Source organism: Eutrigla gurnardus, assembly GCF_963514095.1.
Source record: "Eutrigla gurnardus genome assembly, chromosome: 14".
In the NCBI taxonomy this organism is placed as follows: Eukaryota; Metazoa; Chordata; class Actinopteri; order Perciformes; family Triglidae; genus Eutrigla; species Eutrigla gurnardus.
The window spans coordinates 1,623,671-1,645,647 of NC_139937.1; the positions used below are offsets into that span (position 1 = coordinate 1,623,671).

Genomic DNA, 21,977 nt, shown 5'->3' on the forward strand with positions numbered 1-21,977 from the left:
GGAATTCAGGATTCTGGCTCATTTGGCTTTTCATCAAAATCACAAAAAATTCACACCAACTTTTTAAAAATCAGATTGGAATGATAAAAACAACCTAAGAGTTTTAAAATTCAAACATTTGATCTTTAATTTGAAACCAGGTTTCACCATTTGAAAACAATGAAATCTGTAAGAAAAGCATCCGGCGCTGACGCGTCCAGCAAATGTTTGGCTCAAAGCCAAAGGATTTCAGAGCTTGTGATAAAGAAGGAGGCTAGTCAGACATGGGCCTCCTTTGGCTCTGCGTTGCACACTCGGCTTAGGCACACTGCCGGCATGCTCACACTCATCACAACAGCAGAGACGGAGACGGGCACGGAGAGGAGAGGTGATGAGGGAGAGATTAGAGAGACAGGAGAGAGCAGTGTGTGGATCTAGCAGAAGGCTGGGTGATGACAGGCGGCAACTGAGAAAGACTGTTTGGTGAGGAGAAAGACGTTAGAGAAATGGGGTGAAGGGCAGGGAACAGAGACGAAGAGGAGGAACTCACCAGATGGGCTGGCGGTGGTGTTGGAGGAGCTGTGGCTCCATGTGGGAGGAGAGGAAGTGAGGTTGACAGGAGGAGGAGAGGAGCTGGTGGTAGGAATCTTGGGAAGTTTAGTAGGATATGAATCAATCTCTGTGACGTCGTCCTCGAATGGTTCTGATAGGAAGAACGAGATAGAGCAGGAGTCAATTTAATGAAAATGAATCATGTTTTATATGTTTAGGGAGTTTTCCTTTGGCAAAGCACAACGTCTGGTTGGCTGCCAGGAACCAGTGGTCGTCTTCACGCCCGGTTGGGTTTCATCTCAAGAGATTATGTTAATGAGGTTTTGGTCTTGGAACTGATGCATTCCTTATTCATTAATCTCAATAATTGGGTATTGACAAACTGCGAAAAACAACTGATGTTTATATTGATACCAAAATGTTAGGGTTGCCAAGGTAACAAAGTTAGCCTGCTGGATTGTTCCCCAACTAACAGTTTGTCAACCAAGTAGATGGTTGAGCCGCAGCAATTGCTCAAAACGGACAACATTGTGGTGCTGGAGGACCAGATGTAACGACTGAGATGTGGAGCAGTAGCACACATGCCACCCCGCTGCTGGCCCACTTCAGTGTAGCTCCCTCTGTATGGTGCTTTACTGGGAAATGTGCTCCTTCTTATCATGCTAAAACTAATTAGTCACAGCAATCCCAGTTGGAGAGTCCTCTATCTGACAGCCAATCAGATGTGCATAAATCCTGTCATTACACAACATATCAAACCCCCTTTGTGTGAGGGAAAACATGCATTTTCACACTTTCTGATCAAATCCAGGAGGGCATAAGTATCTGACACAATGTTTCACCCTTTCTGCTGTTTTGTGGAGCACCACAGCAGTAGTGTTCCGTCCCTGTGTTGATGCATTGAATCAATTATAAGCACCCAGCAAGGACAAATAGTAACAATGACGATTGGACTGACTACCCACAGGACAACAACCCTTTGGGTATCTCCTTTCTTGTTGTGGCCATCTCTATTTGGCTATTGTTTGGGCACCTCCAGGACATAGTTGCTGGGAAATGCCTAATGCAAGTGCAAAGCTTGTCAGAGCCACAGAAACGCATCTCTCACGTGTGACAACTATTCGGTTTCATACCAGAGAGGAAGGATATCTCGCTGATGAGCAGCCAGCGGTCGGCGAAGGAGAATTTGCAGCGGAGGATCTGAGCAGGTCGGCCAGCCAGCGGGAGGGAGATGAGTCGTGAGGAGGGGTCCTTCAGATCCTCCAGGGGCACAGGCAGAGTGAGTTCAGGGGACCAGGGCTGGAGGATGCTGGGCTTGAAAAGACACTCGACCATGCTGAAGACTCGCACGCCCTGAGTGTGGCGGTTGTTACTGTGCACCTAGAGGAGGGAGACGAGAGAGGAAGAGTGCAGGTGAAGAGATTAACTAGCTACACACCTGAATTAGCTCACCCACCGTGCCGTTACATTCATTATTCGTTGAGAGGCACAAAGAAATTTAGTGAACAAAATTAATGGCACATTCTCATCCTGTTCAACCGTAATTACTTGGGCACGACTTAAGAGCTCAGCACGACTACAAATTAACTAAATGAGAGCACAGGAGGGGAAAGAAAGGATGCTGGGGGGAAGAAGATGGATCGGAGCAGACCATATATCAGTCATCTTTTTACAAGCAGGGAAAGGACAAAGAGAGGAAAATTCATAAAAGCTGATCTAATATACGAGGCAACGTTGTGGCTAAAAGGAGGAAGAGGAGCTTGAAGAGAAGAGAGAGGAACAAGGAGGAAGATGGATGGGATTTAAATGAGCGAGCGAGAGGTCAAAACTATAGATCTGAGAGATAGAATAGAAAGGAAGAGATGGTGGGAGGTTGTGTTCCTCTAAGAGAGAAGGGCTGCTGTTACAGGTTACCTATTAACCTCACACTCACCGCAAGGCCAGCCACTAACCTGATCCACATGTACACACACACACACACACACACACACACACACACACAAACACACAGCTGCACCAGATGCTGAGTTGACAAGTAACCAATTCTATCTGGAAGGGGACAGAATGGGGGGTGGGGCTTATGTATTGAATGTTGGTGGTGGGGGTTTAATAAGTCAACAGAACCAAAGTAATTCTCCACTCCTTTAGGGAACACAGCTCCAATGACCGGCACAACATTTCATTTGAGAGCATAACCCTGCATTCATTATGTTTCCCTGTTTGGCCATAAATCTAACCTCCATCTGATCTTTTTAGTTTGTTTGCTCCGTCGTCCGTTCACACAAGTTTAAAAAGAAAACCTTTTGCATAAATTCCCAGTGGACTGGATCTTTACAAAGAGTTGAGGTCCTGTTAAAGGTCCTGGAGAAAGTGTAGGTTATGACTAGCAAAAGGTCAAAGATCAGATTTCCCTTTGGGAAAGTTATTAGGTGCAGGTTAAGGAATGACAGAGACAAGTCGAGCCAGAATTAGGTTCAGGTTCCCGCTCTTTATTTATTTGACCTGTGTGTCTGACATATCCGCTCTGCCAGACCAGCATAACTGTGTATGTCAGCTGAGGTTAGTGAGGGAAACCCACTGGGGAAAAGGTAGGGAAAACAGGATAAGCCTAGGAAAAACATTAGCAATACCGCTGGGGAAGATTTTAAAAGGTAACTGAGAAACACTAGAATAATAGTGAATATGTGAAGGAAATAAGCTGAGAACATTCAGAAAGTTTTGATAGCAGTCAAAGCCAAAGCCAAAAGATAAGTTGCCACTTTAGAAGGCTGACTGGGGATTCATGCTGTTCACTGTGCACATGTATAGGCTAAATCCCACCCAAACCGACATTCCACCCCGCGTCCAACCAGACAACACAGTTATAACTCAAACCGGGTTGCTTCATATTATCATTTCCCCCTGTTATTCCACAAACCAACCCCAAAAGCCACACAGATGCACAAACAAACTGTGATGCAACCCGGCGGCCCCCAGAGGGCAGAGCACAGACACGCTGTCCCACCATAAACAATGGCACATTAAAACTAATTAAATGGCTGCATAGTTATTACAGTCAAAACGCTGCTTTCAGGGGAGATGGCAGACACATAACTCAGCCATGGGAGCTCGTATTCAAGGTCATACTGGTTGGAGCTGCAGGAATTGCTAAGTGCTAGTTTCATCAGATGCAAAAGCCTATGGCCTCCCATAATCACAATGGCATGCTTTCCCTGCACTAATGAGGTAGAATTAACCAAATACAGGTATTAATTAACAAAGCAGCTCTTTGTGTGCACACTCGTCTTCACATAAAAACACACAGGAACCATTCATGGGATCTCCTTTTAAAACATTAAGGAGCTATAAAAGTTGTAATTAGTTTTAATATGGAGATTTATGAATGGAGTTGATCTAAAATCTAACCATGTGCTCTAAACGGGGAACAAATGGTTAAAGTCGTCATTCTTCTTTCAGATGAGTGTTTGGCACTTTTGCCTTCACTTTTGCCTTCACTGGACATTTAACTGTTAATACATGTGGAGACATCGAATGAACTTCATGGTCAGCAGTGGGAGTGGTTTCAGGAACGGTGCACTTCTTAGGTACAGTATGCATCACAGCCACCAGGAAGACCTGAGAGCTGTTCTCGAGTCACTGTCACACATTCCAAAGGAATAACAACATCCTGCCTAACACTGACATTCACTTACACACAACACAAGAAAGACACCATCAGATCTGATACGGAATGAGACTGAAAGTGCAGAAAACATGACAGTCTGCACATTCTGAATAATGTCTGGCTTCAGTTGATTGAGGATAAACGGAGCTGCGGTGCCTCGTAATCCACATCAGAGCATGTTTTAGAAAGATCCCCGAGGACACAGACCGGAAATCTGGGCTTTTAGCCCCAATGACGTCTCTGATTTACAGGCAGCTCCATACTGTCTGACATTCCAGGGGGATAACAATGCCCTGCATGACCTTCTCACATTCATTTACAGACAACAACACTTGCACTGACACCGTTCACTGCCTACCTGCATGTTATGGAAGACCCGTGGTTTCTCAAAGTGGAACTCAATATCCACACTGCCTTGCCCAAGGGCTTCCCGGCTCCAGCCCAGGTAGTCGTACCCAGGCCACACCCTCAGCTCTTTAGTTTGTATGAAGTCGTCTCCTCCCAGGACGCCGTCACACAACTGACCCAGGCCTCCGAACTGCATCCTGCACCAAACACAACACTGGATGGGTTTAACAAGTAGTTCTGTCACTTCCTGTTTACAAATGGGTTCATGTAGTGGCAGGCAAAGATGCATAAGTAATCATATAAACATGGATGTAGATGCAAGCAAGCTCAAGCACATATACCCGCACACACACAAACTACACACATCTGCAACAAATATGTCTGGATTGCATCAAACGTGTTAAGTCACCCGCGAGCCAAACATCAGCCCCATTACCCACACAGCACATGCAAGCGTGCGCCCCCTTTCCCCCGCCAATCCCTAGTTCACCCTTCCTTTGCTCTCTGCTAAAATGTTATGGCCAGGAAACACGCCTCAAATCCCAGCGCAACTAAAAAAATAAAATAATGTCATTCCCTTTTGATTTGGCGGACAGCAGAATAAACCTTCTAGAAAAGACTTGGCTGGAATAAACCTTCTAGAAAAGACTTGGCTCGACACCAGAATAAACCTTCTAGAAAAGACTTGGCTCGACACCAGAATAAACCTTCTAAAAAGACTTGGCTGGACACCAGAATAACCCTTCTAGAAAAGACTTGGCTGGAATAAACCTTCTAGAAAAGACTTGGCTCGACACCAGAATAAACCTTCTAGAAAAGACTTGGCTGGACACCAGAATAAACCTTCTAAAAAGACTTGACTGGACACTAGGGTTGCACATCTCTTTGTGATAAACGGTTCGATGTGCATCTAGATACACAGGTTACGATTCGATTCAAAAACGATATCCTTTAATTACAGACCGATTCGATTCTAATCGATTCCATACAGTGTAAGAACGATACGATTCGATTCTACGGTTAATATTTGTTGTAGATATTTTATAAAATAAAGAAGCCGATTCTATGAAAGTGACAGTACAATAGTTTCTTTTCAAATATGTAAAATACCACATATCCCCAAACATTGTGGCTGTATGGCACTGGCAAAAAAAAAAAAAAAACAGAACAACAAAATCACATGTCAATGTATTTATTTTTAGACATGGACCAAAAAAAAACTCTGTCTGAATGGTTGGATGGCGGTCACAGGACAGTGTCGTGGACGCTACCCGTGCTGCGGCCGCCTCTTGTGGCGCAAGTTGAGACACAAGCGATTGACATTCAAAGCCGTCCGTCTCTCACGTGCGGTCGTGGAGTGCCTGCGGTCACACGGCAGCGTCGCAGCCGCCTACCTGTGCTGCGCCCGCCTCTCCACCTCCACCTCCTCCATGTTCCGTGTTGTCCCTTGTTTATAACTCATACAAGCTAGCCAGCTACGGTGTTTCACGGGCAGCTTCAGCTCTCGCGTTGTTTTAGAGACGCTGGTGTAATGCCGCCCATAGATATGATGCCGCCAACCGCTTCAAAGTCTTGCGATACCCGATCCATGACTCCGTAACCGATTCATCTAGGAATTCATTGATAATTCGTATCGATTGAGGAGGCTGCTACCGATGCAGCCGTATCTCTCACTTGTTGAACCGAATATCCGGTCGTTTACAACCCTACTGGACACCAGAATAAACCTCCTAGAAAAGACTTTGCTTGACACCAGAATAAACCTTCTAGAAAAGACTTGGCTGGACACCAGAATAAACCTTCTAGAAAAGACTTGGCTGGACACCAGAATAAACCTCTAGAAAAGACTTGGCTGGACACTAGAATAAACCTTCTAGAAAAGACTTGGCTGGACACCAGAATAAACCTTCTAGAAAAGACTTGGCTGGACACCAGAATAAACCTCTAGAAAAGACTTGACTGGACACCAGAATAAACCTCTAGAAAAGACTTGGCTGGACACCAGAATAAACCTCTAGAAAAGACTTGGCTGCAAAGAAGATTTGGGTATTCAACTGATCTCTCCACATTCTCGTCTGTTAAATGTGTGAATGTTCATTGTGATCAAATTGGCAAAAGCACTGTTCATGCATTTACATGAAAATGAGGAGCATTTATGGAGTGGAATGTATGGAGATGAGATACTTACTCACATAGAGATGAAAAACGCAGTAAAAGCAAAAGCCTAGTGTTGTGAATATCTTACCCATGCTCAGTGCTCCCGTCATAGGTGGAGTCGTTGAGATAGACGGGCATGCCAGACAGGTGCATAAGGTGACCCACTGGAGCTGTGTAAGCCTTCAACCCATCTGAGTGACAGACAAATCAGGACAAATATTCAACACTACTCATGTGCTTGTTGAATTTCCAGGTGTGTATTTAGGAGAGAGACCTGCACAAACTGCATGTGCAACGTATATTTTCATCATGAGCCAACATTAAACAGTAATCACTGCCGTGGGGAAAAGGTTATAGCTTTTTAAGTAGTAAAACAAACGCTGCTCCGGCCCGCTCCGTCCCAGCCGACATTAACTGGTGAAACTCAAGCCTCTCCGCTCCAGCAGCTAATCAGCAACCGGCAGCCTGAGAGCAGAGGTGACGTCAGCAGCAGGGACTACAGCCGCAGCTCTGCTTCCCATAATAAACAATGCTTCATGTAGGTTTACAGTATTTGCAGTATGTGTGCGGTATGCTCCGTTTGCATATGTATGAGTGTCTGTGGATGCGATTGTGCACTTACGTGTGCGGTTCGTCCGTGTGTGCAAGCGCATGCAGGTCCAAGTGAACGTAAAACAATAAACACAGGAAGGACACTGCCGCCAAAATATCTGATACTGGATGAGATGAGAGGCAGAACACGTGTGTAAAAGCGGACATTCTGCAGAATCTCTGGCTCGTGTGCTGACAGAGCAATGAATCCACAGTAGAGCCTAGTTTAGAAAGATGGTCTCCCTGAAGACACAGGCCGGGATGTGGGCTCTTTGGCCTCTGTGACAGCTGTGATTTACAGGCAGCCTGATGTGGTGTGAGGGAGGTGGATGGGGCAGGAGCGGAGGTAAGCCATAAATAGTCAGCTTGGAACATGAAAACTGATTTATCCGGGAAAACCTCAGTGGTACCGTTAATCTGATGCAATACTTCAAATCAATGCATGGGGCTTATGGGGGGGAAACTCCCTCTCGTAATCATTACCATCAAACAAATTCCCCTTTTGCCATTTGATCTAGGATCATAGTGAACTCAGTCACCTTCACCATATGAAATGTGATCTGATCCATCAAGGAGGGGCATATCACAGAATACACAGACCAAATCACCACCAGTAACGTGAAGAGGAGCTCCACACAAACGCTTACCGTTCCACACACAGCCATAGAGCTCCACCCGAAGGCAAACACTCATAACCCGGTCAGCCAAGGGGTAGAAGCGCACCATGCGGGCCACTATGGGAGGGCCCAGGTCTTTCAGCACAACGTCATAGGTGTTCTCATTCCCTGACACCACCTAGGGGAGACAGGTGCAAACACTCAATCACACAGCACATCACATGTCCCTTGTTATCTGGTGGGATGAAGGAACCTCCTCTAAGGAGTTCTTCTTGAATGGTGTAAGGTGTAAAGAAGGCAGTTTATAAAGGAGCAGCCTACACCATAACATTCGCATTGGCTTGCAATCGAATATTTGTTGGTTGGCAGATTATGAAATTATAATTAGAAGTGGAAAACAAACAGTATGATTAATTCCCTAAAGGCTGTTGGAGGTCTAAATGTTAGTAGTGCACACAGTGCCAAACTCATCACTAGAGAAAATATTGGACATTAACCAAACACAGTAAGACGGCTGTATCTGCCTGAGGTAAGTTCTTCATTCCTCTGTTGAAAGAAACAGAAAAGTTTCTCAACAAAGTTGAGCTGGTGCAATGCGAAGCTGCTCCACTTGCCAATAAATAATAAATAAATTGAATGCAGATGAATAATACAGCCCTCTGTGTTCAGCATGACATAAATATTAAACAACCACGGGACATTGAAGCATCAACCTCCTAAATTCCCCCACAGCTCATTTAATGACATTCAAGTAAACATGGAAACAGACAACGGAGAGCGACTCACTTCCTGGCCCCAGCGGTCCTTCCAGGTGATCCACTTCACTCCGTCTCGGGAATAGTGGAGACGATAACTGCGGGCAAACTCCTGACCGTGCCCGTCGGCATGGCGACCCTGGGTACCAACCAAAGCCAGGAAGTGGAGTTTGTGCAGGTCTACCTGCAGGAGACAGGAGACACATCATTTAAAAGGAGTAGGTTGACATTTTGGGGGAAAACGCTTGTGGTGGTGTTAAACCCCGCAGCCAATAAGAGGGTGTACACCTCTCTAGGTTCTACTGCTCTATGTTTTATTCAATTATACCAGCACAATAAAACTTAAGCCCTTCTTCTGTATAGCCAATGGCTATACGATTATGCAACTTCAAACCACCACATGTTTTGTGTCATGAAGTCCCATTCTTATTACCTGCTGGTCATTCATCCAAACAGGAAGTGAGAACTTCCAATGAGTTTTGTGGTAGAGGAAAGTCAGACTATATAATTTTGAGTAGAGAGGGGGTTTCAGTGTTTCAGGAAATAGTATTCTTCAGTAAACAGCTTATATTACTAGAATGTAACTGAATTAATTATGCACGATGTTGTTTTCTGTACGTGGAGCTTCAGTTCAGGTGCAGACCTGCTGAGACCTTGCTGCTAGCTGCCAGTAGCCATGGGACTGGCCTCACTTTTCTTTTGTTGACTTATGGTTGTCTTTACAATAAGCTAAGCTAACTGCCTTCTGGCTCTAGCTCAATATTTAGTGGGCAGAAGGACAGTGGTATCAATCTAATTCTCTTCAAGAAATAAAATAAGTGTATATCCCAAAATGCACTTGACTTTAGTGCCCATTAACTCTTCAGAGCTGCTGTAAAAACACTCAAAAGCATGGCCTTGAGTGGATGAAAGCCGCATTGTATAAATGTATTACTGTTATAAAAGTCTCAACATTTTATATCACTGTCACGATCACAACTGAATGTTATCCTTTCAAAAACAACAACAAACAGCAATTGTTTAGAACGCTACTTCCAAATGTAAGCATTAGAATGAGAGCAGAGTGAAGTGAGAATCTGACCTGAAGGTACTCGGATCCACTGGGGAAAACGGCTCCTGCAGGACACCACGCTCCATCCCCCTCTCCAGTACTCAACCTGCGGGAAACAGACGCTTATTAATGTTGGATAACAAAATGAGAAACAGCAACAGGGACTACGTCAAAACCCACAGTCGGCAGCATGCAGAGGTACAACACACGTATTCATTTCAGCAGCCAAACATTGTGGTATGAATGGGACATGTCTCAAAGAGAGAAAACCTGGCCGCAGCTAAAAGCACGCAGTTGGGACCGCCGGATAGCTCAGGTGGTAGAGTTGGCGTCCCATGTACCGAGGCGACGTCTTCCCTGCAGCAGCCCCGGGTTCGTATCTATGTCCCTTCCTGTGTGTTGTTCCCCCCCCCCCCCCAACTCTCATGCTGTCCTCTCTGAATAAAGGTAAAAAGGCCCAAACAAATAACTTACTAAAAACTAACTAAAAAGAGGCACACAGTAGGCAGTAGACAGTAGATGCAACAATCCAGTTAGCCCACAAAAAAATGCTATTTATATATTACAAAATTATTTCTTTATTTTGCTTATAAGTTTATACGTTTTTTTGACATTCAGAGAAAATCAAGTGTATTGTATAATAAAAAAATTAAATTAAATTAACACTTTCAAATGCAAAAGTGCTTCTTAGCCTTGACAAAAGGGGGTAAAACAATTTCAAAAGTAAATGTACATATTTGAAATAGGCCTATGTACATATAAAAAAAAGAAAAGAAATTACATTAGTACTGAAAAGTGGAGCGTGGATCGAGTGTTTTGATTCGGTGACGGAAGCCCGCAACTACAGAAAAGGGCTGCAATTCTTTATCAATAAACGTCCCACTGCACTTGTTGTGTTCTTGTGTTTTCTGCACCGGTAGAATCAGCTTGTTGGAAGCATCAACGAGAGAAACTGTTTTTAACTGACGGTGTTACCTTCTCAGCCGTCCTGCTTCCAGGACGTTGGATATTTACTGGCAGGGAGCGTGAAAACATGCTGCGTTCAAGTGCTCCTCCAAAGCTCCGCCAATTCAGAGAGAAATACAAGGATGGTAACGTGAAATTTTATTGCAAAACCAAAAAAACTAATTTCACAAGTGTGTATTGAACCGTGCATGGCGTAGCGTACGGTTCAATATTATATTGAGAACCATTGCATCCCTAGTAGACAGAGAGAGAGAGAGAGAGAGAGAGAGAGAGAGAGAGAGAGAGAGAGAGAGAGAGAGAGAGAGAGAGAGAGACTGCAGGAAGATGCAGACAAGAAATGAAAGGATCAGTGTTGACTCGCAGCTCTCGGGGCTTGCCATGACCACACACAGGCACCACTCAAAGATTCTCACTCAGTGTGACCTTCCTCCGTCCAGCCTGAGAACAAAAGTCCATACTGCCACCACATTCTGGCCACAGAAACACCACAAACTTGGTCACGTCGGATCAACTCGGACGAGCAGCTTTGGAACAGACGCCAGGCCACAACCACGCTGACCACTGTGGGGCTCAGAAGGAAAGCTGCTGCTCAGACAACCAAAACACATGACCAGATCCACTCAGTCACTCAGAGTCACGCTAGGCTTTCAATCTGGGCCCTCAGCGGGTGAGATCATGCAGCCGGAAACCACCAGATGATATCAAGGCATTAGTGCTCCACTCAGTGTCTGTGATGGGAGGAGGGGACAAGATGGGGACGAGGAGGGGATGAGGAGGGGACGAGGAGAGGATGAGGAGAGGACGAGGAAAGGATGAGGAGAGGATGAGAAGAGGATGAGAAGAGGACGAGTGAAGGTTGCGGAGGTTGAGGAGGGGACGAGGAGAGAGAGCGGAGGGGACAAAGAGAGAGAGCGGAGGGGACAAGGAGAGGACAAGGAGGATGAGAAGATGACGAGGAGGGAGAGCGGAGAGGACGAGGAGGGGACGAGGAGAGAGAGCGGAGGGGACGAGGAGACAGAGAGGAGGGACAAGGAGAGAGAGCGGAGGGGACGAGGAGACAGAGAGGAGGGGATGAGGAGGGGACGAGGAGGGAGAGCGGAGGAATGTGGCCGGGCAGGGTTGGGTCCACCGTGCACCAGAACCGGCAGGAATAACATTACAGCCGTTGTGCCAACTATTTGACTTTCCTCCCATTCCTCCTGCTGCCTACCTCAATATCAGCAACACTCCATCCCCTTCATCTCAGTTCTCTCCAACATTCCTCCCTCACACCAGTATGCTGATATTACACTGATATTACTGCATCGTCCCCTAACCCAACACCTTCCCTCAAACCCTGTTTTCAAATTAATTTCTCTGCAGCTTTCAGCACGCCATCACAGTGATCCACCTTTCACTTGTTCTCTCTTTCCCCTCATGTTCACTGTTTTCTCTTCCTCTCTCCGTCTCTCCCCAACCTCTCTTAAAAATAAAAAAGCTTGGGCTAATAATCATTTCCACATGGTTAGACACTCAGCCAAGAAACCCGGCCACACACACACACACACACACACACACACACACACACACACACACACACACACACACACACACACACACACACACACACACACACACACACACACACACACACACACACACACACACACACACACACACACACACACTTGGCTCTCATGAATCTGACCTCACTACCAGACAGACATGGTGGTAATATAATTACCCGGTTGGTTTTACAAAGACACACACTATCATCTTCTATCGTAATCTAATAGACCTCGGACAAATTACTTAAGCATGGTGCCAACAGACTTAAAAAAAAGAAAAGAAGCATGCAGACAAACGCATCATTCCAGTAGTGTGCATGCGTTCCTGTAGTGATGTTATTCCCCTTGACCTACTAGTGGAAGCACGCCATTGGCCTGGTGTACAACAGTGGTTGTTTGGTCACATAGTCAGGACTCATGTGAACTGGCCAGTGTGACATCACAACCTGTTTTACTGTCAACACTGATCATGTAGCTTGATAATCACACCAGAGGCTTTTTTGGAAAAAGTGCCTAATGATATTAATTACGGTAGTTTGTCGCCCGACTCTGACTCCGATCGTTGCTTTCTTCACAGAATTTGTTGATTTTATTTCGGGCGAAACAGATTGGTGGAAGGTTGGTCGGGTTAATTGTGGATGTTTTTATAAGGATGGCAGCCTTCTTATATAGTTCTCTCATTTATAATCACAATATCCTCATTATGAAGATTATATGTTGCTATGGACGTTATCTATATAAATGGAATAAAACAACAGGCATTTTGATGTGGTGTCATAATTGAACCTGTTGCTAACCTTAATGTTGATATGACACTGATTAACAAGAACCCTGATTTACTGTTTAGGAATCGCTGAACAAACGCGGGCCGTGATTCAGACCATTAAAGCACGCCGCCTCACAGCGAGAGGGTCCCGGGTTCTATTCCCAGTACGGGTTTGCATGTTCTCCCCATGTTAGGGTGGGTTACCTGTCTGTCTCTACATGTCAATCCTGTGATAGACTGGTTACCTGTCTGTCTCTACATGTCAGCCCTGTGATAGACTGGTTACCTGTCTGTCTCTACATGTCAGCCCTGTGATTGACTGGTTACCTGTCTGTCTCTACATGTCAGCCCTGTGATAGACTTGTTACCTGTCTGTCTCTACATTTCAGCCCCGTGATAGACTGGTTACCTGTCTGTCTCTACATGTCAGCCCTGTGATAGACTGGCTACCTGTCTGTCTCTACATGTCAGCCCTGTGATAGACTGGTTACCTGTCTGTCTCTACATGTCTCCCTGTGATAGACTGGTTACCTGTCTGTCTCTACATGTCAGCCCTGTGATAGACTGGTTACCTGTCTGTCTCTACATGTCAGCCCTGTGATAGACTGGTTACCTGTCTGTCTCTACATGTCTCCCTGTGATAGACTGGTTACCTGTCTGTCTCTACATGTCAGCCCTGTGATAGACTGGTTACCTGTCTGTCTCTACATGTCAGCCCTGTGATAGTCTGGTTACCTGTCTGTCTCTACATGTCAGCCCTGTGATAGACTGGTTGCCTGTCTGTCTCTACATGTCTCCCTGTGATAGACTGGTTACCTGTCTGTCTCTACATGTCAGCCCTGTGATAGACTGGTTACCTGTCTGTCTCTACACGTCAGCCCTGTGATAGACTGGTTACCTGTCTGTCTCTACATGTCAGCCCTGTGATAGACTGGTTACCTGTCTGTCTCTACGTGTCAGCCCTGTGATAGACTGGTTACCTGTCTGTCTCTACATGTCAGCCCTGTGATAGACTGGTTACCTGTCTGTCTCTACGTGTCAGCCCTGTGATAGACTGGTTACCTGTCTGTCTCTACGTGTCAGCCCTGTGATAGACTGGTTACCTGTCTGTCTCTACATGTCTCCCTGTGATAGACTGGTTACCTGTCTGTCTCTACATGTCAGCCCTGTGATAGTCTGGTTACCTGTCTGTCTCTACATGTCAGCCCAGTGATAGACTGGTTACCTGTCTGTCTCTACACGTCAGCCCTGTGATAGACTGGTTACCTGTCTGTCTCTACATGTCAGCCCTGTGATAGTCTGGTTACCTGTCTGTCTCTACATGTCAGCCCTGTGATAGATTGGTTACCTGTCTGTCTCTACATGTCAGCCCTGTAATAGTCTGGTTACCTGTCTGTCTCTACATGTCAGCCCTGTGATAGACTGGTTACCTGTCTGTCTCTACATGTCAGCCCTGTGATAGTCTGGTTACCTGTCTGTCTCTACATGTCAGCCCTGTGATAGATTGGTTACCTGTCTGTCTCTACATGTCAGCCCTGTGATAGTCTGGTTACCTGTCTGTCTCTACATGTCAGCCCTGTGATAGACTGGTTACCTGTCTGTCTCTACATGTCAGCCCTGTGATAGTCTGGTTACCTGTCTGTCTCTACATGTCAGCCCTGTGATAGTCTGGTTACCTGTCTGTCTCTACATGTCAGCCCTGTGATAGATTGGTTACCTGTCCAGGTGTAGCCTGCCTTCACCCAATGTCAGCTGGGAGTGGTGATTATTTTTTGTTTATACAGAGATTTCTTAATTGACTGAAAGGTTTCAATCCAATCAATCCAGGGTGACTGTTCATATCAGGTTTTGCATGTTTCAGTCTATTTACTAGCAATTACACTTCACAAGCTAATGGTTCAGCAAACCATAATGGTAAGCTTAAGAAATCTGAAAGTATGTGGGTTTCCTTTCATTTCTGTACGGTAATATCAATTAGCAGAACATACTTAAGTTGTACAACACATCCCAGTGAACATCAAGTCTACATTCATTCATGTCAATGTTACATTGATGCCAATGCAACTGATTTTCAAAGTCTGCACGTTACCTCACGACAACAAAAGGAATGCCTGCCAAAAGGCTATTGTCCTTTAAATGAACCAACATCTTAAAAGGGATACTCTGTAGTAGCATCCCTTCGTAAATAGAGCATCCAAAAATCGTCCATCCTCTCCGGTTCAAGGAGAAAGAGGGAGAGAGAGGGAGCGAGAGAGAGAGTGCGTAGCAGTGCAAGCTAGAATGAAGAGAGGGACTGGCTTTCATGAGAACAATGTCATGAATCAGAAGAATTACATGTCATTTTCTGACAAAGTCACGGTGGTTGCATTCTAAAGACCAATCACAACCACGCCTCCTCAAATCCCCGTGGGAAGGTGCCACATTTTGAATACAGCTGAAGGCAAGCTTCATCCTGCTGTGGCCTGCCTGCTCTCTCTGTGTATGTCCTCTCTGCCTTGGAACACAGAGGGACTCTGCATTCCAATAATACACAACAAATTGTTGCATATTATACTTTTGACTCAAAACAAAATAAAAGAAATCAAGCAAGTGAACATTTGCTAAAAATATGTTTCGCTAACTTTCAGTTGTTAAACTTTTCACTTTGCTGCGGTGATAAAGGTGTGCACTCCAGGGTGTGTCAGTACACTATGACATCACTGGTGTGGCTACGAGAGCAACAGAGCAGCAGTGATACTGGAAGTGATTAGCCTGCTGTTAACTTACTCCTAAAGCAGAATTTCTCAGTTCCTCAGTTCTCAGACTGAAAACACAAAGTACAGGAAAGGCCACTTAATAAGTCATCTAATTAGTCACTTTCTATCCGGCACACAGACATTCACACATTTCCTACCTTCCATGTTTGGCCTCAGTGGAGTCTGACCAGGCGCTGGAGGCAGTGATGTCAGAGTCTGGGATGGTGCCATCCTCCATCCCCAGGGCGTAGCGACACTGGGCTGCAGGGGGAAAGATGGAGGGAAAGAGTGAGGAGAGGGAGACATGAGCAACATTCTCACATTCTCTCTGAGTCGTATTGAGCACATGTCCAAGGAGAATGTTATATTTCCATTAGAGTGTCATCGGTCACGGAGCATAAAGTGGTTATGTCATATCTGGGAAAACTTCCGGACTTCATGCTTCATAAACCACCGAAAGGGGAGGGGGGGGGGGGCACTTCCCGTCCTCTCTTATTCTTATTTTGTTGCAGAATCTCTCGGGTGTAGAGTCTGCACTAATGACTTCATGTGAAACCTATGGCAGTGTTTTGCACCACTTATTCCGGTGAGGCCCCTCAGTCCCGTCAACAGCACAATCATTCAAATGCATCATTCATCTGAAGACGGGCTGTGTCCAGTGCCTCCTGTGAGACACGGTGAACCGTCTTCTCTGAGACAACACCTTTCCTGCCCTTTTCTCTTTTTGCCTATCCAACTTGCTATCCCACAAAAGCCACCTCCTCAGGGCTCCAGTGATCCTGCACAGGCCCTGTTCCGGTTGCCACTGCTCGGGGATTTGCAGGCAGAGAACAAAAGAGAGAAAGAAACCAAGGGCGAATGAAAGAACACAGACGGGTCTCAGATATCGGTGCAGACTCCAGTCCAGCAGCAGGCATTATCAAATGATCCAGATAGCGTGGTCCCAGGCAGGGATTACTGGACGACCCAGCTATCTGCTCTGAAGTCAGTCATGAGGACGAGAGGCTGAGGGAGGGTTTGGATAGTGATAAAGTGGAATGGGGTAGTGAGTGACAGTGATATAGAGGGGAGGCTGAGGGTGACATAAAGAGGCGAGGGGTGGGGGTACTCTAACTCGGTTTCTGTCTGAGTCAGCGGACAGGAATGTTGGGCTGAATGACAAACCCTAAAAACCCCAACGGGTGCAGCAGACAGTTCATCCACGCCCTGCAGACAGGTGCCCATTTTATTACATCATCGTCATCATCATCATCCATCGCCAGTCAATATCCCGCCATCTGCAATCTTCTCACCTCTCCGCCTCTCACCTCACGTGTCCTCTGCTTTTACTTTCTCTCGTCATCGTTCATCCAACGTTGGCCCATGTGCGTACCCTCCCTGCCCGCGCTGTCAACACGGATTCAGTTGTTTCACCAGGATAAACTGTGTGTCTGTGTATGAGCTATACCACTTCATCTACCTCCAACTCTTCCTTTTCCATCAGTCTAATCCTAGATTACATTAGTGCCAGTAGACAATATCACCAGCACAATACTGTCGCTGCTCGCACGCCGACAAATCACTGAAACTTAAGGTACATGTTTGTCAACTGACTAACTGATCAATCAACTGATTGTTTCAATTAGGATAATTTATTAATCACCAGTCATTTACAAAGAAAATAATCCAAACATTTGATGGATCCAGTTTCTCCAGTGTAAAGATTTTATAGACAAAGCAATGAATCAAAAATAAATCAACATAGGACTCAAATAATAATCAATCTTTGCAGCCTAGTCTCATTTACAGTCAAGCTGCTGCAGTCAGAAGGTCGACCGGCTGCAAACAATCTCCTCTGGTTTCACTTGGTAGGCTCTCATTCACTAACCCTCATGCACTCCCTCCCCAGACATTTTGAATGACACTTTCATGAGCTGCCTGTGCATTAGCGGTCTTGACGAGCCGGTTGGGGGGGGGGGGGCTCAGCTACCCCATTCTCCTATTACACACGACACGACTGGCTGGCAGACAGCGAGAGGACACAGGATAGCCTGTTGATAGCGGACGGAGAATGAGCCTTACTGATCTGAGAATGTTGGGGCGGCCGCCATGCCGGGCAGCAGGAGACGAGCAGGAACGAGACGGCAAGAGTTTGAAAATGCAAACAGGAAACATTAGCCGTTTCAAATGTGGCATTTTGGGTGGGAAATACAGCAGTCCCCCCCCCCCCCCCCCTCCATGTTAGATACATGTGTGTATGACTTCCTACCTGGGTTAAAGTGCCACTCATGGTCCCCTGAAGATGACACCAACGCCAGCAGGACTGTGATTATGGTGACAGGAAACAGCCGCAGCGTTGGCAAGGCCATAACAGCAGCAACACACCTGGTTACCTGTCCAGGGACACAGCGATGTCCACAGGCATACCTGTCGCAGAAAAGAAAGAAGAAGGGATATTTACATTTAAATTCATTTAGGATTCGCACAGCCAGCTCACAACTCTACTCCACCCTGGCGGAAATGTGAGGACCGCCATCTTCTGTAAGGGACTCAATAATAATAATAATAATAATAATAATAATAATAATGGATTGGATTTGTATGGCGCTTTTCTAGACACTCAAAGCGCTCTGACAGAGTGCCAGGTTCTATTCATTCACACACAGTCATACCGGTGGTGGTAAACTACGATAGTAGCCACAGCTGCCCTGGGGCAGACTGGTGGAAGCGTGGCTGCCATTCATACAGCAGTCATACACATTCATACGAGACAAGCTGGGTGAAGTGTCTTGCCCAAGGACACAACGACCATGACAAAGTGACAGGGCGGGGACGAACCGCCGACCCTCTGAACATTGGCCGACCCGCTCTACCAACTAAGCCACAGTCCCCTCAAGACCCTGTTCAGAGTTAGCCTGGACTCTGCTTAGGCTCCTCCCCTTAGTACCGCGACACCTCCCCAAAAAATAAATGTAGTACTCATTGCTTGGTTTTACATACTCCTAGAAATCTTTACTGATGGAGATATACTGTTGCGCTTTCTTCCGATAAATGTACTTGTACTTGTAAGATGCTTTGGATGAAAGAGTGAATGCCCGAAATGTAAATTATTTTACCTTCACGCTCCATATACACCATATACTGTACATCATGCACACACAGCTCTAGCCCGAGGCCGCTGTGCTCACAGGCTCGCCGTCTCCATCCATAACTCAACTCCTTCAATCAAATCCTCTTAGTCTAAAGCATGTCTTAGTCTTAGTTTCTCTAGGCTTTGCATGCTGAGCTCAGCAACGGGTCAAACCCCAGAGGAGCGAGCACAGAGCCGTAGCACAAAGGCCACTTTCACACACTAATGTCTTTTTCTCTCTGGCAGCAGAACACTGTGATACAATAATACTCTGCTGCCTTTAGAAAGGGTACAAACAGCTTGGTAATTGAAGATTGTATAATTAGCCGGCCCCATTTACTCCCAGATCATTTCTTTTTATTCCTTCTGTGTACTGCCAAGTACACCCGGTCGGAGATGCTTGGTCGGAATAAATTACAAAACAGATGAAGCTGTGCGACTGGGGGAATGAAAGCCAATAACATGGGGAAGGACAGATGTCAAAGTATTTTGACTTAATGGAGATTCGACTGTCTGTGATAGGTTAGTGCAAAGTAAATGACTTGTTCATGACGCCACACTGCAGACATTTTGGATATGGTGTTGAGTGAGTTCAAAAGATATGTCAATAAATCCTCCCGTCATCTTTAGTTTAGAAGAAGAAGAAGACGAAGACGAAGAACAACAACAAAAGTATAACCATCGTGAAGGTAGGATGTTGCATCAGCCTGCCTTCATTTCAGCTAGGTGTACATAGAAGAATAGACTGGAAAGTGAGTGTAAATCTACAATATTTTCAAAATGAGACAGTATATGTGATGTAGAATATGTGAACCATACAGAAAGAACAAGCACATGTCACTGCTCTATCCCTTGTGCATATTCTTTTACGTTTTTAGACGTGTTCAAGGAAGGCTTCCAGTGGTGAAGCAAGAGGGAGGAAAGAAACCTCATGATAAGTGGAAGTCTGAAGTGGGAGTGACAGCTGGGAGAGACAGAGAGGCCAGGCTGCCTTCCCTGTAGACCCTCTGTGTTTCGGCTTCATCTCGGACTAGACTGGGACAGGCCGACAGCTGACACACAGCTGTAGTGACAGAAGACTGGAGGTTGGATGGGGGGTTGGACTGTGGAGGGAGTTGGGGAGGGGGAATGTATGGCAGCACAGTGAATAGTAGAGTTAGCTTAGGCCCAACAGGGCAGGGACCCTGCCACAACAGCAGTGATGACATGGATACATATGTTCATCTTTGGGAGGAGGGAGGTAGTGTGGAGCGGGTGACTTATGGCCTTGCACGGCGTGTGTGTGTGTGTGCATGGGTCCATGTGGGCACAGAGGAGGTCTCAGGGATAGCCAGCAAGTGCAGCTGTCCTGAATGGGAGACGCAACCGTTACATGCTGCATGTGTTCCAAGTGGGGAGAGAAAGAGAGACTGGATTTTTTTTTTCTTTGCAGAAAAAAACACACCCAAGTTGTCCAAATGAGGAAGTATGTGTGCAAGTACGCCAGATGACAAAATGCTGAAATATGGACCTGACTGGACTGAGCTGCGTGTGCAAAACCAGAGAGCTGAGAATGTGATGACCGGGGGCCGCAAAGTGGAGGCAATCACCATAACAACCACAGTGATCTACAAAACATTATCCTTGACGAATCTCATCATCGTTCTGTCAATAAGGGGCATGAACGGGACAACAACCTTGCATCCGACACCTCAGAGAGATGAAGACTTTATAAACAAGAGGCAAAAGCATGAAGAATCAGTCAGACCAATGCTTTGGTGAGCAGGAACAAAAGTGGCCATCTGAGAACGTTGTTGTTGGAAAAGTCAAGTGTGTGTTGAACAGCTGTGGTTAGTGCTCAGAGAGAGGCAGAAGGACCTGCTGTGTTCTGGAGGAGGCAGCACAGTGTGGAGCCCAATCTACACTAACATTCTGTCTGAGCTAATCCATACGCAGGACTAATGAATACTTATGAGCAGCTGTTTCTGTCCTGCACAACGACAAGAGACACACACACACACACACACACACACACAGGAGAATGTTTTTAGTTAGCAGCCACTGCATCATTAGAAGGAGTTTGCCAGAGTCTCTATAATTAGATTGCTTCAGTGAAAACTGGCAGGACGGCTTTGGCACTGGTTAATGTCTTTTCTAGAGAGCCTCTTGTGTTGGAACTAAATGTTCGCATTCATTAAGCTTCCCAGTTCTCAGACGAAGCCGGTTCAGAGTGACCCAGAGGATAGGATTCAGGTTGTTTTGCATAGGCCATTAACTGCAAATTGTGAGTGCTTTACATCACTGCTGGGAATATCAGAACTATTGGCGTTTACATTCCAGCAAGTCATTAGTTTAAGGCCCTGTCAGTACAGTATAACATCATCCTGCAGACACTTGAAACCTAAAAGAGGTAACCAATCACACCAATTACTTAGCCCACTGTTTTGTTTTTTGTTTTATTACAGTTACATAATCAACATCAGAGACCCAAGAGAGCTCCTGAGCAGTAATATTTCAAAAGCTAGAAACAAGCTACTACTAGGGCTGAACGATATGGACAAAATTTCATATCTCGATATTCATGCCAGATATCTCGATATCGATATGATACGATATGACTACGGGTTCGGTGAAAACCAAATATTTTTCAGAAAAATAACATAATACAAAAGAATGTGGAAACTGCAGTTTTATTGATGATAAGTAACTGCCAGTCATCAACATTAACATAATGTCACCAATCAATAAATAAAACATCAAACATTTTAGACTGTCTACACGGGTACCATGTCTTTTGCAATGTGGTATGTTATAGCGTCTGTAATGTCTTTATGTCTGGTGGACGCCGACTCATACGGTGTAACGCTACTGAACGCATTGCAATACACTCTTCGTGCAATTTTCGCCAAACACGACCTGCACAACACCTCGCTCTGGTTGACATCATCCTTTTTAAATCCAAAATACCTCCAAATAATGGAGGATGATTTATGTTTTGGCACCAAATCAGATTCGGCACCGCCACTGGCTGCATTATCTTCCGCACTCGTCTCACTTTCCTTTCTTTCTTTTTGATTTCCCCGCTGCGTATGTTGCGTCTGCGACCGTCTCCCTCACTCCCGCGGCGGGAGTCCCGCCCTCGTATGTTCGTCATTGGTTGG

At 45.7% G+C, this 21,977-nt stretch overlaps 1 protein-coding gene across 3 annotated transcripts in view; it reads right to left on the minus strand.

Annotated features, from left to right (window-relative positions):
• Window positions 1-21,977, minus strand: part of ddr1 (discoidin domain receptor tyrosine kinase 1) — a 54,342-nt gene that overhangs the window by 16,830 nt on the left and 15,535 nt on the right. For all 3 annotated transcript variants that reach the window (XM_084026636.1, XM_084026638.1, XM_084026637.1), the window contains exons 2-10: window positions 17,977-18,134; window positions 15,887-15,989; window positions 9,745-9,820; window positions 8,695-8,847; window positions 7,939-8,086; window positions 6,789-6,891; window positions 4,554-4,740; window positions 1,665-1,911; window positions 530-682 (exon numbers count right to left, since the gene is read on the minus strand). In XM_084026636.1, the coding sequence (XP_083882762.1) occupies window positions 530-682; window positions 1,665-1,911; window positions 4,554-4,740; window positions 6,789-6,891; window positions 7,939-8,086; window positions 8,695-8,847; window positions 9,745-9,820; window positions 15,887-15,989; window positions 17,977-18,076 (1,270 nt within the window). In that variant the 5' untranslated portion in view covers window positions 18,077-18,134. The remainder of the gene's footprint in view (window positions 1-529; window positions 683-1,664; window positions 1,912-4,553; window positions 4,741-6,788; window positions 6,892-7,938; window positions 8,087-8,694; window positions 8,848-9,744; window positions 9,821-15,886; window positions 15,990-17,976; window positions 18,135-21,977) is intronic.